At 39.3% G+C, this 19,029-nt stretch overlaps 1 protein-coding gene across 1 annotated transcript; it reads right to left on the reverse strand.

Annotated features, from left to right (window-relative positions):
* Positions 1-12,126: 12,126 nt before the first annotated feature.
* On the reverse strand, positions 12,127-17,235 carry LOC144665546 (protein Wnt-8b-like). The gene is made up of 5 exons (XM_078526788.1): positions 17,095-17,235; positions 16,365-16,386; positions 15,798-15,954; positions 14,925-15,193; positions 12,127-13,771 (listed from the first exon to the last, which is right to left on the reverse strand). Exons 1-5 carry the CDS (start codon positions 17,160-17,162, stop codon positions 13,295-13,297), a joined length of 993 nt encoding a protein of 330 aa, XP_078382914.1. The 5' UTR covers positions 17,163-17,235; the 3' UTR covers positions 12,127-13,294.
* Positions 17,236-19,029: the final 1,794 nt, after the last annotated feature.

Genomic DNA, 19,029 nt, shown 5'->3' on the forward strand with positions numbered 1-19,029 from the left:
TAACTCAGTCAGTAAATGTTCATCGACATTGTTATATCAGCCACTCAACTGAGATTTCAAATTTAACAGCCACGCTTTCCGTTCACACAGTTGCTCGCGGCGTTGTAAGGAAAGTTGATCCCTTTCATGAAAAAATCAGTTAGACTTTTGGTGCAGTCGCAGCAAGCGTTGAACGGCGACACAAGCACGTATAGGATGGCAGCTATAAAACCAATCGGCAAAGCGAGAAGGAGTAAGATGATCAGCCAGATTATACTCCATAACAAGCTGCACAATGCGTCCACAATCTTAGCCATCCTGTTGATTTGAGCAAAAGTGACGCTGCCAAAGTAAAAGTAACATCAGAAATCAGCCTACTAATAGTTTGTCAAGTGACGGGAATTTTTGTAAGGGGCTTAGGCAGTCATTCCGAAGAACATCAGGCAGCAATAAGCTGTATATCAGTACCGCTGTGACACCACCTTCACAAAGCTATAAAACTACTATAAAGCCTGGGCCAAACGAGGATAAGAGTTGATGAGAGTCAACTACCATGATAGTTTTCGTCAACTCTCATCGACTATCACCAACTCGGGCCAAACGAGAACGAGAGTCTGTCGAACTCTCATCAACTCTCATGAAAAATTTGTGCACGTTTAAAGTCGATGAGAGCGCGCATGAGAGTCGATGAGAGTTGCATGCTAAACGAGGGTGAAAATTTGAACTCTCATCAGCTCTCATCCTCGTTTGGCCCGGGCTTAAAACCGTGTTTCAGTAGACAACGACACCCACCTACGTGTAACTAATGGTGGGTAAGTCTATTGATTTGATAATTTAATCAAATGAGATTGATGTTAATTAAGGTAAATTAACTAAAGCGGCGAATCTAAAAAGCTGACGTTTCGAGTGTTAACGGCCCCGTTTACACGGGTCCGGACAAATTTTTGCACGGACGAATTTTGTACCTGGACCGCCTGTTTACATGGATCCGTGCAAATTTTGTTACAGATTGCAGTGGTGTTTACACGGAACCGTACAAATTTTAGACCAGTCGCGGCATTCTAATGGCTTTTTTACGTCTCTGTTGTGATTGGTTATCGCTAATGTTTTAAGCCAATCATGTTGCAGCTAATGCAGCACGCGGCAAATCAAACATGGCGGCAGAAGCGGCAGAGAAGAACTTTACGTGGTCTGATGAAGAAATTAATTTGTTGCTTAATGTAGTCATAGACTACATTAAGCAACAAGAAAAGCAGTGGAAGGAGTTGATTGGGAAACGGTCAGGAGCAAGTACGAAGACGTAACCAAAATGTTTTTGGAAAAGTACCCTCATAACGACAAGGAGAAATTCCCCCGACGTACCGATGCGTCAGGAAGCTTCAACAAAGACCGAATCCAAAACAAACTAAAACGGATCAAGTTAAACTTCAAATTTGTTAAATTTTTAAAACAAAATGTAACAAAATAGGGGCATAATGCAACAAAATGTTTCATTTTTGCTACGCAACCAGGCAAAATATAACTAGATTCCAGGCCTTAACCGCGCTATCTGTGCAAAAAGTTGCACGGTTCGGGTGTTTACACGAGTCCGTACGAAATATGGAACCGTGCCGGTCAAAAATTTGACCTGCTTTTTTCAGGTCCAAAACTTGTACACTTAGCCGTTCAAAAATTCGTCCAGTTCCGCGGTCCCGTGTAAACGCAAAGTGATGCAAGTTTTTGTCCGTGCAAAAATTTGTCCGGACCCGTGTAAACAGGGCCTTAAGTCAGGAGAAAGCGTACGGACGACGCGAGTTGGATTTGCAACGCGTCAGTGGTACACTTGACCAACTCGATCACGTGGTCCATTAGGCGTAGCGGCACGTGATGCACGTGAAGCCATATGTGTGTTTTCAAATGAACTCGCCGGGTCTTGCAATGAGTGGGGCGAACAAATGTTGCAAGTTTTGGATCGACCGGGTAACTCTGGCTTAGCAGCTTTCTTGCTACTCAATATAAGCGTTAAGAATTAAGAAAGCTGGAAACATAACTTGCATCTGACATGAAGGTAGTAAGCGTTTAGAAAACCACCAGTTGCTCGACTAGTTAGTTTTTGTGTTTACCTGTTTACGGTACATAAAATTTGAATGCAAATAAAATGACAATACAGCTAAACGTCAAGGTAGCCGGGACTTGTTCAACTCTTAATTTCTTATTAAATACGGTTTAAAAGAAAAATATACTTACAGTCAATTTACCGTTTCTTCTCGTGTTTAAATCCTTTAAAAGAAGACTAATCTATGCACGATCAGGGAAATAGATCATTTTGAATTTTTAAAGAACAAAGCTTTGCCAATGAAAATAACCAAACTCTGACAGATACCTGTTGCCTTGTTCTTGTTCTGTTTTGATCAATGAATGACGGCAGATCTCATTTGCATATATGGTTAAGAACCCAGGCTATTTATCTGATTTATGATTTCAGACAACACATTATTTTGCAATGAAATACCCTTTAAATCGAGTTCAGGGTAAAAAAGGGTTTACAAATAAAATTCCGGGGGAATATAGAAAATCATAAAGTTGAGGAATGGGTAACCTGCGAATTCAACCGCCTCTGGATTGCTAAGCCAATTTGACCGGAGGGGGTGGGGAGGCATGAAAAGCGGCTGTATTTTGCAGTAGGGATGGGTTAGTCCAGATATATACCGAGATCAGACTAGCTCCCATCCAAAGGGATCAGCAGTGCTAATAATCTCTTACCGCTAACGGTAACCGAGAGAAACTCCGGCTGCGAGGAGCTCTTGCTCTTTTAAAGCTGTGTTTGCTTTTAGATTTTAAGTAGAAAGTCACTCGGCTTATAAAATCAGTAAAGACGGTGATGAAAGATGTTGTTTTCCTATTAAATGGTTGTTGTTGTTTGTCCAGATTCTCTTTTTAGTCACCCGTAAACAAAGCCAAAGTTTTTCTAAATATATTCGATGTTTATTTTTTTACATTAACTACCAGTACGAAACACAGTACCTGACTGTTACCACTCCAATAAAAACAATTAAAACGACCATTTTTACATGTTAAATGGCTTCTCAGTCCAGTGTCAGTTCGGCTTAAAATATTTTTAAAACAGTACCACTTATTTACATGTCATTGAATAAGAATAGAATCTATTGTGTTATACCTCGTTCTACAAAAGGTCCCGACACATGTACATGAAGTGGCCGGGTATTCTGAAGTTGCTCCCAGTCATTTAGCTAAATAGCGACAACTCGAACGCTAAACTCAACCTATTATATTTGAGTCTGTATATACCGTATTTATTCGATTTACCGCCCTGGGCGCTTATTTAATTTTTGGACCTCGAGGGTGGGCGCTTATTCGAGGTGGGCGCTTATTCGAGGCTGGGCGCTTATTAAATTTTCACCATTTTAAGCAAGTAGCACGTTTATTTTGCAAGAAAACAACAATTATAATAACTAAATGTGAAGGTGTACGAAAGCTGAAATTAAATATCCATTAAAAAGTTTCAGTAAAAAAGCTAAAAAAACTCGGTTTTCGGGATAGTCATTTAACAGTAGTTAGTCAATTTTAATCTCAACTTCAACAATAATCAAAATTCCTCTTGTGCCCTTAATTTAGAGGGGTGGGGTGGGCGGTTATTCGAGGCTGGGCGCTTATTAACTTTTTCTACCTTCAGGGTGGGCGCTTGTTCGAGGTGGGCGCTTATTCGAGGTTGGGCGCTAAATCGAATAAATACGGTACATATGGACATAATAAGAGCTAGTACAGGAATGCTTCGTTCTTACAAGGTCTTAATTGTCATAGTCTATATGATTCGAACTTTGTCCGGACACCGTACCTCACCGATTTCACTGAAATTTGGCATGCAGTCTTGTTTTAGGGTCCTAACTACCAAATGGATATTAAAAAGTTTCAATTCTTTTTATTTTGGAAAATATCGAGAAGGCCGATTTGAAGCGTCCGTGACGGCTCGCCAACATGGCGGATCGAAGGTGTTCTTGTTACTTCGACACTGAACCTGCCGTCACAGTTTCTCGATCATACTTGGTATAGTTATAAAGAACTATCTTTCTTCTTTCTATATATCAAAATAGATTCGGCAAATGTTGAGTTTGGATGATCAACGGCCAAGAAGTTCGAAGGTATGTTAACGATGTTTTGAACAGTCTCAAATTTACTACAAAATGAAAGGCTAATAACTCCACTGTTATCTCGATTTAGAACTAGCCATTTACCATGAACAAAGCTTGTTCATTGGTTAATTGATTCCATTAATAAAAAAATTGGGGAAATGTAACCGTTAAGAATAACAAATTATGGAACCTCTAGTAAATTGGCCATTTCAGCGCCATTTCAGCGGATCAGCTCATTTAACAGCAAATAATCGGGAGAAACATGAAAGGGTTACAGTCGTTTATAATAAGCAGTTTCCATGTATTCTTTGCTTATCTTAAACAAATACATAATCTTTGCCAAAGATATTGCGATTTTTGACCGTACGATCGTTTCTCAAAATTTTTATGTCGGCAACTTTATTTTATTTGTTGTCGAGATTATACGCTGTTGTTATTCAATATTCGTTTCACAAGAACTTCTGTTGCTCGCATTTCCCAAATCACTGTTTAAGAAATTGTCCATTCCGTAACAGGGTCATTCTTACTTTTTCTTTAAAAATTACTAGGAAAGCAAGAATGTCATAGAACGGTTTTATACTAGTGAAAATACCTGTCAGACATAACTTCAACTGTTTGTGTTATCTGGCTGTTTTCTTAAATATGCAAATTAAGGAATTCTTAAAGTGCCTATCTTTAACTATTTCACGCTTAAAGATTCCTCTAAATCTTTTCGCCTACCTTTTGGCCAAACGAAGTTTTGTGTCTCCAGGCAGAATGCTCGTTATCAGCAATGAAAGTCGAAGAGATACAGAAGCTCGAGTAAAATTCTAACTGCTGTGAAATGAACATCGTTTGAGCTTGAAGTTTATTTATAGATTGCGCTCGAGCTCCGTTAATTAAGTTTATTCATTTGGCGATCAGATAAAAATCAATGAATGATCAGAGTTATTAAAGTCCATTTCTAAGCACGAGAGACACGGAAGTTTGTTTCAGAAGCATTTATGCATAGAAATACCGGTTTATTATTGACTGACGCGGTTAAAAAATACTCGGCTTCTAGCGGTAAATCTGCATTTATAATAGCTGGGAGTTTGGGGTTTTTTTGGTGTTGTTGTAGGAAGGCGGGGGGAGGGGGGTGGAAGTGGTGCCTCCGAATCTTCTTTAGATCTCTGACACAGTGGTCTGAATGTTGAACAAAAGAGCTCATCTGTTAATAAGCATAATGCGAGCTGATTTTGAAATGAACATGACTTTACGTTTGTGTCATCAGTAATTATCGTGTTCGAAGAAGGCGTGGCTTACTCGCGGCAAGAACAACATAATAACAGTGAGGCTAACACATTTTCCTCATTGATTTGAAATGAATTTCGAATCAATTCTTTTTAGGGCAAGTTAAAAGACACAAGTGTTTTTCGTCCAGATTTTTAGAAAAAAAAAGCAGGTGAGAACTTGGCTGTTTTTGTTATCTCGGACTTTTTTTTTTATTAAAGTCGAACCTCTCCATAAGGACACCTCTCGTGATGCGTCATGACTTACATCACGTATGTACTTATCGCCGACCTAGGTGAAGAAAGGGACTACCGTAATTACTCGAATAAGCGCCGCGGCGCTTATTAAATTTTTTACGCCTCCAGTGCGGCGCTTATTCGAGGGCGGCGCTTATTTGAGGGCGGCGCTTATTAAAACGTTTGACACCACAAAGAATCTAATCCTTTACATTTATTAAAATAGGGTCCCCTGATTGCCAAAAGTCGTCTCTTGCTGAAGATTGTACTGAAGAATGTTCAATAGAAAAACTGAGCGGTAAAACAAGCACTTTGAACTGCAGAACGTCGCTTTTGATGGAAAGAAATGTCCAAGTTTGTTTAAGAGTTGCTTTGTAGTTCTGTTTCTAGTTAAACAGATTTCCTTGAATAAGCGCCGCATCGGGACTGCGGCGCCGGGGGCGGCGCTTATTAACTTTATTGTCCGAAATGCGGCGCTTATTCGGGGGCGGCGCTTATTCGAGTAAATACGGTATGATAGTACAGAAGCTTTCCGAAGAACTCAACGCAATATCCCCCCAAAGCTCGAACCGGGATTTAAAAATCTCAAAAAAGTGTTAATATGAATTGTAAATCCACTCATAGCGGTCTGGCATTACTAAAACCTGGAGAGAGAAAAGACAGTGGGCAGATAAATGAAAGCTGCTCGAGAGTACGCTGTTGAGCAGATTCTGTGAAATTCCCCTTTTTATCCTTTTCTCTCATAAGCCCTTCCAATTCAAGGCCCATATATTTCTTCCAAGTCAACTGTCAAAGTTTAAGGCCACTTTTTTTCCTACCAGGTTACCGTCTTGAGAGTTTTAAATTTTATTAAATCTTGGTGACACTGTCCCTTTAATTCATTAATGTAATTCAAATCAGTTTATAAAAACGTTTTTCAGAAAACAAGAAGTTTTTTAATTTCGCTTTAAGCCACCGCACCCCAACCACGGATATAAGACCTACCACATTTAAAAGCCCACATTTCGTACCAAACTGTACAACCCCAGGGCTTATACAAGCAGATTTTTGCACTTTCTTACACGGTTGGGGAGCGTGATGGCCTAATAATGGTCACTGCGCTGGACTCTGGACCAAACAGTCCTGGATAGAGCTTTTGAGGGGACAATGCATTAAGTTCTTTGGAAAGCCTCTAAACTCCCAGAGTCCCTTTCCTTAGCCAGGTGTAAAAATGATTACCAGTCAATCTTTAGCTTTTCGGGAAGGGAGGTAACCCTGCGATGGAATAGCATCCCATCCGGGTGGAGTAAAAAATACTCGTTGTCGCTTCACGTTGCGGAAACCGATATGAGCTCCGGCCTGATGGGCCACTAGGCTCGTAACCTGCCTATTGAGAGACCTGACGGAGAACTACATAAATGGACCGGGCGGCCATAAATTTTTTATCGTGAATTGAGGCGCGGCGCTCCCACATTAAGGGGTGACATGGCATAACGAAGAGTAATTGATAATCCAATCTCCGAACTGTCCCAAATTCAGGCCAATGTGTAAAAGAACAAAAGAGGATACGAAGGCACCACTTCCACACCCCGCTACCCCCCCCCCCCACCCCCGAGCCCCCTCAAAAAAAAAAACACCAAAAAACACCCCAAACTCCCAGCTATTATAAATGCAGACTTACCGCTAAAAAAAATCCCGGTATTTCTATGCATAAATGCTTCTGAAACAAACTTCCGTGTCTCTCGTGCTTAGAAATGGACTTTAATAACTCTGATCATTCATTGATTTTTATCTGATCGCCAAATGAATAAACTTAATTAACGGAGCTCGAGCGCAATCTATAAATACACGTCAAGCTCAAACGATGTTCATTTCACAGCAGTTAGAATTTTACTCGAGCTTCTGTATCTCTTCGACTTTCATTGCTGATAGCGAGCATTCTGCCTGGAGACACAAAACTTCGTTTGGCCAAAAGGTAGGCGAAAAGATTTAGAGGAATCTTTAAGCGTGAAATAGTTAAAGATAGGCACTTAAAGAATTCCTTAATTTGCATATTTGTGAAAACAGCCAGATAACACAAACAGTTGAAGTTATGTCTGACAGGTATTTTGACTAGTATAAAACCGTTCTATGACATTCTTGCTTTTCTAGTAATTTTTAAAGAAAAAGTAAGAATGACCCTGTTACGGAATGGGCAATTTCTTAAACAGTGATTTGGAAAATGCGAGCAACAGAAGTTCTTGTGAAACGAATACTGAATAACAACAGCGTATAATATAATCTCGACAACAAATAAAATAAAGTTGCCGACATAAAAATTTGGAGAAACGATCGTACGCTCAAAAATCGCCATAACTTTGGCAAAGATTATGTATTTGTTTAAGATAAGCAAAGAATACCTGAAAACTGCTTATTATAAACGACTGTAACACTTTCATGTTTCTCCCGATTATTTGCTGTTAAATGAGCTGATCCGCTGAAATGGCGCTGAAATGGCCAATTTACTAGAGGTTCCATAATTTGTTATTCTTAACGGTTACATTTCCCCATTTTTTTTATTAATGGAATCAATTAACCAATAAACAAGCTTTGTTCATGGTAAATGGCTAGTTCTAAATCGAGATAACAGTAGAGTTATAAGCCTTTCATTTTGTAGTAAATTTGAGACTGTTCAAAACATCGTTAACATACCTTCGAACTTCTTGGCCGTTGATCATCCAAACTCAACATTTGCCGAATCTATTTTGATATATAGAAAGAAGAAAGATAGTTCTTTATAACTATACCAAGTATGATCGAGAAACTGTGACGGCAGGTTCAGTGTCGAAGTAACAAGAACACCTTCGATCCGCCATGTTGGCGAGCCGTCACGGACGCTTCAAATCGGCCTTCTTGATATTTTCCAAAATAAAAAGAATTGAAACTTTTTAATATCCATTTGGTAGTTAGGACCCTAAAACAAGACTGCATGCTAAATTTCAGCGAAATCGGTGAGGTACGGTGTCCGCGAACTTTTAAAAAAGCTCGAAAATTATGGAGTATTACACTTAAAGTGCTACTATGACCAAAATTTTTGTTTTTCTTTTCGTCTTTTTCTAAAGTCAATTTGTTCAATAAGTCTATATTTAACTAGCGCGCTAGAATTTAGAACGTTGCGAGCAATATAAGCCTTCAAATAGCTTGCCGAAAATCGTGGAAAACCCGTCCGCCATTACTCGGACGTCTAAAGTGAGCCAGCGACTGTACTGAAAAGCGGATTTACGCATGAGTTGGTCCGTGACGTCATATGCGCATCGTCGCTTCGAGCTTCGAGTGTTCCAAGAGAGAATATACTGAGAATCAACAGGGTTATAAATGATATTTCTTCGACAAATTCTTCGTCTAGTTTGCCCGGTGGCGAAACCCAAGAGAGCCGCAACGAGGAGACATTGCAATTTAGCGGTATCGTTTCTTATAATGAAAATTTAAAGCCGTTTGACGTCGGTCTAAAGGGCAATGTTTGTATGCAAATACTTCAATATTTATTTCATTCGATGAGGTTTTGGCGCAACGAAGCTGCCGTCTTCTTGTCCAATCGAAGCACCGATCGAAGAAGCCTCGAAGAACGAAGTGAAACGGCGATTCATGGACTACATACGTTTGAATACATGGTATGATGAGAACGACATTGAATAGTTAGAATAAAATGTCTGCAATGTTTGAACAGAAGCATATCACCTAGTTCTAGGTGATATGCTTCTGGTTTGAATTAATAGAGAGCTCTGCATATATATAAGCTTACATGTAGGTTGCTATTGTCGTTTGCAAAGGATTGAAATGATCTTTACTGTTGTTTTCATTCTTGTAATCTATCATACACGCCATGGGCATAAAATCTATCTCAGCTGTTTATTCCGAAAAAAGCTTTATAAACATGAAATAATGTAAAATTTATACAGAAAAATTAAAGTCAACAAGATGGTGCAGGTGATCAATGGATTTAGCTCCTTGAGTTTTATACAGTTTTACCTTCCTTGACTACAATACAGGTAATAATCCTTTTTAAAACTAAGTGTTTTAATGGGTAATAACACTTCAGACATCTAGCTTCAGCCAGCATTCAGTATTCCTGTTTCTTTAAATAAGAAAACCATTTGAATGCTGTGAGTCCTTCACTCTATTTACTGATGTTATGAAACTGTCCCACAAGTAGCAGCAAAACTGGGTAGGAGTAGTTTTTCTTATTCATTTCACCCATTTGTTTTCCTCTTGGCCCCGTGATTTTTTGATGATAAAAATAACTGAACAATGTATGCACAACATGGGAACAAGTAAAATAATATTAAGGGTATAGAGTTTTAAGTTCATAAACGGGAACACCTGGACCTCAAACAAACACTGGGACCTTGATCAAACATTTCCAGTTTTGAACCGGCATTTAAATGAAGCCTGAGGTGAGTCGGGGTCTGGCATCTACTCAAGAAAATATTTTTTATGGTATCATAAGCAATATGACAGTGGCTCTTTCTAGAGAATATCACTGGCAGTACATTGTGCATCTGCAGTATGTGTATGTAATTGAGAGTTTAATTTTGGGACTAATCTTGTGTCAACTTAACGTGACTGTAAACAAGCCAGCTCTGTGTACCACCCTAAATAAATTGCTCCCTTGATGCAAAAAGGCAAAGTCTGCATGCAAGCCTGCTTGCCCATCAGGCCAAAGCATATCTTGGTTTAAATAGGATTAAGCAACCTGGATGAGATGGAAGTACAATTGCATCACAGGTTTAACCTCCCCACTCCCCCCACATGCATGTAATGACACTGGTCTGGGCTCACACCTGAACAGCTTGATTCAGAGTCTTGCGCACTGACCATTAGGTCACCGCACCTAAATCAAAACAACTACCCCATTGCTATGCAACATTTTTATTTATGGTACAGGTTTGACTGTATTTGTTGTCGGCTTCGCAGTTCGTGTATACTCTTTAAATAAATACATATATAATGGTTGCAAGTGTCCTGTGTGACCTCAAAATTGCCCCCTTGTTACAAAAAGGCAAGGTCTGCATGCATGGGCATGACCTCGTCACACCATCAATTTGCCAGTTCCCATTCTACACTTGGAGAGGAGGCACCCTGAGAGTAGTCTTGCCCAAGAACACAGCACAATGACACCAGTAAGAGTCCACACCTGAACCGCTTGATACGGAGTCCGACAACTTACACTTAGGCCACCTCAATCAATACAACATTTTTATTTATGGTACAGATTTGACTGTACTTGTGTTAGAAATTATGATGGATCAGCAGCTCAGGGGTTCTCTGGCACATTCACATGATTTATTGTTGGCTACTACATTCTCAACTTATGAACAAAAAGAGCATGCCAAAAATAAATATATTGCAAACTTAAAATAAAGAGTAGCTAGGATTTCAACGGTGCTCTGTTGCACACAGCATGAGTGATTGGCACAGGTCATAATTATAGCTCATGGCCCCTGTTGTACTTAAATATAATAAAGATATACTGAGTAAAATCCGGATAGCATGTATGTCTGAGACAGGCTAACACTGTTCTATCCTGAGATTACTTCTCAAAAAATGTTTATGAATACTATAAGTGCACAATGAAGTACAGTCCTACTGTAGTGTTTAATATTGCATGGCAGAAATAAACAAGTTACCAACACTGAAGACGTGCTGGTGAGTTTATTAAGACTACAGTGTATACAGAGGACTACAATGGAAACATTTTCAGTACATAATCAGTAAAAAGATATTGCTAAGCTTTGCATCCTCTGTATGTACTTTCACATAATGTACCGTCTCGTGCGAATTTATTTAAGTTTATTTGTACAATAGAGGACATAATTCAAGAACATACAGGCCGATTTGCCCAAAAATTACCTTTTTGACATGAAGTATTTACAATAAATTTAAAAATGACTATTCTAAAACACGAGAGCTTGAGCAACAGAAGTAAATTACGTTACTCACCCAATGTTTTGCTTCTAAAAAGGAGCGAATACAGTAAACTCACTGTAGATAATTCGAAGCGTTCTATTCTATTCACTTCCCTTGGATAGTTGAAGAAGTTAACCTCACAAAGGTTGCAGGGAGAAATATCTATAAAGCATTTCCAAGAGTACAAAGACGATCTATTTTTCATCTTGCGTGGTTCGGGCGAGTTAAAAATTCCGCCTCTTGAAATGTTTTCTGCCACTATGTTGTGCAAAAGTGACCTGGAGATGCCCTGAAGTATGTTTAAAAAACATTTGCGCAGTAGATACGGCTTCTACATCACTACAGATTAAAAATAAAACCAATGTTTTTCCAGATCGGTCACTCCAGCCTTCGAAGAAGCCATTTTGTTGATGCGCATATGACGTCAGCATGCTCTCGCCCCAACTAGTTCCAGATCTCTATTTGGTCCTCGGACATTTTTGAATCTAGTAATGGCGGCAAGCCAAAGCCGAAGTTTACGCGTGGAATAAGTGGTCTTCCAATTCGAATTTGAACTTAAAATTTGGCAAGGTTACTATTTAATGTAAGTACTTTCAAAAACCGAAGAGAAAAGGGAAGGTAAAATTTTGATCATAGTTAAGTTTCAAGTTTCAAGTTTAACTTTCACACTACTGCGCGCACGGTTGCACGGCTTTACTAGTATTAAAAGAAACGTGTTAAATGATTACCATATTTACAATGTCTTTCGAGTAATATTTGTGGCTATTCGATCATAGAACGGATTATAGAATCAACAATATTTCGTTGTTTGCGACTAGAAAAAAGAAAGATTACGTTCCATTGGCATCCCGTGCAAAGTTTTTGGGCGGGAAAGAATCGGAGACTGTTCTTATACCTTACCGTGCCCAAATTCGCAAGTAGCCAATCAGAAGCGCGATCTAGTGTCCTGATATCCTACGATATCAAGTCACTGACCTGATATGCCACCATATCATGGTCACTTTGAAGTAAAGTAGTGTTACTGTACAATGATTTGAAAAGAGGTTTTACCAATAAAACAGAACTTCGTAAATTAAATTTAGCGGTGTTTAGCTGTCGTAAAAAGAGAAAAACTTTCCCGCCAAAACTAAAATTGAGCGCGCTCGCGCGATGTTTGCCGACGAGTACTGAAACATTCAGACTAAAACAATGGAGTCGGAGTTTCCAAATTTTTCGCTAAATTTGGATTTTGAAAATGTAGAGAATGAAACTCCAAACAAACGAGTAAAACAATGTGAGAAGAGAACTTGATAAAAGTGTTGAAGACCAAAAAAGTATCAATACAAGCAGGTCAATACATTTAAAACTACGTACCTGGCAAGCATAGCTTCAACAGAGCGAATAATATCAGCGGATGTTTGGCTGAATTTGGGTACGGTAAATACCTAATCGTACCTTTTTGGTACGCTTCGGCGGCATATCAGGCTCGTTTGGTCTCGCCATGGGTATTTTGGCTCGACTGCGTCTCGCCAAAATACGAACTATGGCTCGACCAAACTCGCCTGATATGCCGCCGAAGCGTACCAAAAAGGTACGATTAGGTATAAATATCAGGACAGTAGATCGCGCTTCTGATTGGCTACTTGCGAATTTGGGTACGGTAATCACGTGAAGGACGCTGCATATTTGGCGGGAAAACGTAATATCTGGTTTTCCAGCCTTATGATTGGCTGAATTTGTCTGTTGCTAGTATAACAGTGTAATTTGCCGTTTGAGTATTACGTCCTGCGTATTTTACCTTCTCATACAAGTCGTCATAGAAAACTTCTTTGGGCATATCTCGCATTTCACGCTACAGCACCAAACAAACTTACACTTACACTTGACCTGTTTATAATGTTGAACCGTTCGATGTCGCAGTTTACAAGAGTTACACAAAGATCTGCACTTGCTTTTCGAAACCTCGTCGTCCCTGCACGTCCTTCCCATCATTCCTGGGGATCCCACACTGACGTTCCTGACGCAGTAGTCTGGGGACGAGTCGAGATAGACAAGCTTTTTCTCTCTGCCTGACACAGCTCTGGGCTTTTTGTTAATTCTCTCTTGTAGCTTGTTGTTCTGGAATGATACGCGCGCAGCTTCGAAGTATATCTCTTTTAACTTCGTTCCAACGACGCTGAAAGTAGACAGCCGCTTCCAGCAAGTTTTCAAATTACAACTTCCAGTGACGCCATGACACTTGCATTCTCTGTTAAGGCTTGCGCGAACAACCTGCGAAACAAATAGACGGTGTTTTCTTAAAACGTCGGCCACAAGATAAAGAAGCTATGTCACGAACACAGTTACTATGTTAGTTGGTCACAATTTATTTCAGATTAAAGGAAACCTCAAAATGATCGTTTTCCAAGGCAATAAACAAAACAAGTAATGATAAACTTGAATAAAACAACAATGATATTTACGAGTAAGAAAGGTAAAGTTACAGACAACAAATTAACTTGACAAAATAGGAGACGACTGCACACATGCTAGACAAGAATTGGAAATGTTTTCAAGGTGAGCCGTCTGTTTAATCAGTTTTACCACTGTTTCGTACTGAGTTTTTTTACCTTTTTAAAATTATTTGTTGATTTACTCACTTAAAAAAACTGTCACGGATTTTAGCCAAATTTATGCATGGGAAATGGCCATCAAATTCGGTAAAATATAAAAATAACCGCTTAAAACAGTGTTTAAAGGAACATTTCAATCACACAGCAAATACAACAGAGGGGGGCAAAGGGTTTATGCGTGACACGTGAAAAGGGCAAAAATTAGTCCGTGACGCGTGAAAATAGGGCAAAAATTAGACCGGGACGCGTGAAAAATAGTTAGAAAAGAAACGTGATCCGTGAATTTTGCTGTTTCAAGTATACGTGACACGTGAATTTGGTTAAAACTTGTGCGTGAAACGGGATCACGAACCCCCCTTTGGTACCCTCACAACAGAACCTACCGGATTTCCTGAAAAGTGAAGAAGATTGATTTTGATTGCGATATGGGTTTTTGCAGGAGCCCATGACCACATGACCAGGAGCCTCCATACGTACTGGGCTCCTGGTTTTTGAAATACTGCTGGGCTGAACATGTTTCAAAGTTAATCTCTTTTGCTTGTAACTTTAAATTATATCGCCCAGGAGACACATTTGTTTGTAATAAAGCTATAGTTTTGTCATGTAGATCCACTGAAGTAATTTCTTAGCAAACATAAAGTTTCATGGCGAGTACAGTACTTGGCAAAACTTTATAATTATGAATAATTGGCGGTAAGCCGTGACACAGCCCCTTCAAGTAGTGCTGCGCGCGAAGCTAGAAAGACGCTTGTCAATTTACTCATGCGTGGAAGGTAAAGGCGAAATAATGTAGCCAAATTGTTTCACTGTACCTTCCTTCCCACTTCATTGTTATGCAGGTTGAAAGCGGTTCGAGCGCCATTTCCATTTTCCAGTCTATCTATGAAGCGTTTCGTCTCCTTCTCTCCATACCGGATGTTATCGCTACACCCTCCCCACTGCCAATCATCTTTTGCCTTACGTTGTTTCTTTATTTCGGCGCACGGACATCCGGGGATGTTGCCCTGTCGGCACTGGTGCGTGATTTCGTGTGTTATGGCGGCAGCGCTTATGGCGTGGATGAAAGCGGTCTCGCGAGTAGCTACAAGAAAATAATACCATACTTAATCAGAATTTAGAAAGAATATTGATTAAAGATGAACAAATTATGAGTTGTGACTTCTTAAACATCGTTTAATCTGTTCAGAGGTTTTGAGCCTTTCGGGTAGCTAACAAAATCACAATTGTTCAAAGAGAAGGACACTGATGATCTCATTACCAAAACTCATTAGTATAAACTTAGAAACGTCTTAACTAATTAGCGTACAGTTATCTTATGTACCCAATCCCTCTTAGGAGTGCAGCAAAATGAGGGTTTGGCATGGGAAATAAGAAATAAAATTAAGCCGTTTAAATCTTTTTGAGCGGTCTGAAGCGAATTTAAGAGAGGTTTTGTCCACCAGTTGAAGTAGTTGGTGCCCATCGAGTATTGGTCCTGAATAGAACCCAATTCAAGACAGCAAAACTGAGTCTCCTAGCTCTTTTCTTAGCTTTTTTACATCGATAGAGGGCTTGCAGATGCGATAAACGAGAAGACGACAAGCAGCGAATTGCCTTGCCGGTTTCTTTTTGTTCAGCAAGGACATCGATCACAACAGTAGGACAATACAATACGGCCGAAATCCTCAAAAAAACAGCATCCTTACCGTAAGGTAGCGTGGTTTTCACAAATATGGGCAGCTCCTTTAGAACATGTTTGTTGTCCAATGTGCAGTTCCAGACCTCGTTCTTGAACTGATTTTGACACTCCTGAAGACCACGATGTCCTCCTTCCTTCACGATACCCAGCAACAATGGATAAGACTGGAAAAATAAAACAAGTGGTATAATGAAACGATCATATTAGTCAATTATCGAATTTGTTGATGATAGGTATCAGTTTCAGTGTGGACTAGAAGGCTAGAAGAGCTGTAAGCTGCAGTTCTAACAACTAGAAAAAGACATGCACGACTTGGAAAGCCAAACAGCTAGTTTACAAACAGGACAGAAAACTAATCTGGCTTCAGGTCAAAGTATAAGCCAAATAAACTAATATAGATTGGTTATAACTGGAATGCTCTCAAGAGGTTTGCGTTGCTTTATTTGAGCCTGTTGTCATGAAAGCAAACGTGGAATCACCAAAGCCAAAGGATTCATTCTAAACCATCCCTAAATAATCTTAGAATCGTGTTAAATAAAGTGATGGGAGTTTTTGAGTTTTTAAAAAAACTCACCTCTTGTCCAAGGATGTCGGATCTGTTGACAAAATATTAAGAAGACACAAGTAATTATTTGATGATCAATCATACTGCGGATGGTAACACTTTAAGTAACTCAACTTATTTAATTGTAAACATGCATGCAGCACTTGAAACGTTTGCACGGAAAACATTTTATACTGAGCGCGTTTAAAGTGTTCCCAAGATTGAGGAGGTTTACTTGTGATAGAAGTAGCTGTTAGTAGTAATTATACTAAGCGTCGCTGCTTACATGAAAGAAGTTCATAAACTTATTGAACTTTTTATTCCACTCAAAGTTTCCGGTCAAACTCAAGCATGAGTGGAAAAGCACCGCACTTATATGTTCTGCAGAATTAACAAGGCTAACATGCAGCTTTATTGAGAAGTGCAGTAGACGAGATTCTCTTTAGAAAAGTTTTTTCCCCTTTGCAACATAGGAGTTAGTTGCAAGACTAAGCTTTTCTGCTGTCTCGTCTGTCCGTTCCGGCTCTTTCGTGTGTGACGAGCCACTTTACGATCGAAATGTTCAGCTAAATTTAAGTTGAAAAAACGTTTCGATTTAACGTGAATTTGCGCGCTTTCGCACGCACCACAAAACAACCCTTCGCAAACTTTACTTTACGACAATCTCTGAGACTATAGGACGAAATTTTTCGCGGTTTACGAATCAATCACGCTTGAAAAATCACTTAAATTATTCTGTTAAACTAAACTTTCAACTTACGCTGTTCTGGTATATCCTTGCTGCACACAAACAGCGAGAAAAAACGAAAGTACTGTGGTTAACATCATGAGTCGGCGTTTACGTATACAAGCAGAGACTATCCGTGTGAGTTAAGATCAATTGAATGCCGCAGCTCATGTGTTCTTTCTTTATCGGGTTGGTAAAAACAAATAAACTCATTAACAAAACACCCAAACAAAAGAATAACAACTCTTATTATGCAAAAATTTCCCAAGTGGGTGGAGGTGTGAGTGAGTCGGCACCGTCTTATAAGGTGATAGCATTTTTATTCAACTCAATAAAACAATAGTGTTGTTATCTGATTACAATTCATTAAATCTCTGATAATCTTCCGACAATTCAGACGTCATTTTCTTTTTGCTTGGCTGGGCTGCGATGAGTTTATGATTATTATGATGCCACAGGGGCGAAATTAACGTATTTTCAAGGCACACCTAATATTGTCAATGTCGCCGCCAACTTACTAACATAAAACTTACTTGAGAATTATTTGCGTAAAATATACATGTTAATCGTTATGGTTGACGGTCCAAATTGAAGTGAAAACACTTATAAAATTTATTGTCAGTTGGATTTAGATTAAACAACAGGTTACATCTCAAAACGACAGTTGCTTTAGACGAAAACGGTCGAAGATGCAGTCGCCGGTACATAAGCTGAAAATTTGAACAAAGCTAAACGTTGGCTTCTACTAAATTTATTTTAAGAATGTCGGAAGCACAAAGTCTAGCGCTTTTTCTTTTCTGTTCTATTGATTTTCGGAAGAGTTAAAAGGGTAACAAAACAATGTATGTAGTGAACTTCGGTTCAGGGGTGTGATTGAGTTGCTCGACCAAAAACGTTGTTTAAAATTGTGAGAATATTTCCAACGCTGAATACATGAAAGTGAATTCTGTCCCACTTGGAAGAGAACCGAAGTCCGAAAGTACGCCACCATTAACATGAAAGGCCAACCAGAGTAATAACTTTCTCGATCCTCAAACTAAACTTTCCTTGTCTCTTGTTCTTAATTACTTTTAGTTCTAAAAACCTAAATAAAGATGTTGTGATACCGAAGGTTTTGTTTACGACTGAATTCGAGTTTATGGCGTACGCGTGGCCGGTGCGGGAATTGACAATTTTCATGGAAAACAGTGTTTCTGTCGCTCCGCGTTTTTGGAAAAGATTCTAGGCTGCGAAAACAAATCTTAATTCTCTAGTTCTCCATCCGTTGTTCCATTCGTTGTTCTTTGACGGCTGTACACAGGCTAAAGAATATAAAGCGTCCGTTTAATTCATGTACAAGACCATTGGTATCTTGACGCCACGTCGCAATGATGATGACGTAATTAAAACGGAAACGATTTGAGTTAATGACCGTTTCGAAAGAGCCGAATACCACAAATTGCTCTAGCACCACTCCCAAACCTGAAATTTATAGGAACCCCGCCCATGCAACGATATGCTCAGCACAACGTAAGGTAAGGTAAGGTAAAACTTTATTTATGCAGGGTGGCCCATTCAGCACAGTGGCTGGTTTCCAGAGGGGTCCTGCTAAATACAATTTCTAAAAATATAAAATATCTAATTGTTTAAAATAGTTATAAAAATAGAGTTAAAAGCTAATGTTAAGTAATTGAAATAGTTTTATTAAAAAAAGAGAGAACGTCAGTTCTCTCTAGCCTTCCAGTAACCTGAGATCACGCCCTCCCTCCCTACTTGTCAATAGCTTTCGAAAAAAGAAAAAAGAACGCCTGATCGTAGGTTAGCCTGACAGCATTCTCTCTCAGTCTTTGGTTTGCGTAATCGGCGAGAGACGAGACTACACCTCCCTCTTCCTTTCACGTTCGAAAGCCAACGCGAAACACAAACAAGAGGTCAGCACGAACCCCAAACACAAAAGCCTGTTTCCTCACTCCAGAGACGTTTGAGATT

Source organism: Oculina patagonica, chromosome 9 (assembly GCF_052425735.1).
Source record: "Oculina patagonica isolate OP01 chromosome 9, crgOcupat, whole genome shotgun sequence".
In the NCBI taxonomy this organism is placed as follows: domain Eukaryota; kingdom Metazoa; phylum Cnidaria; class Anthozoa; order Scleractinia; family Oculinidae; genus Oculina; species Oculina patagonica.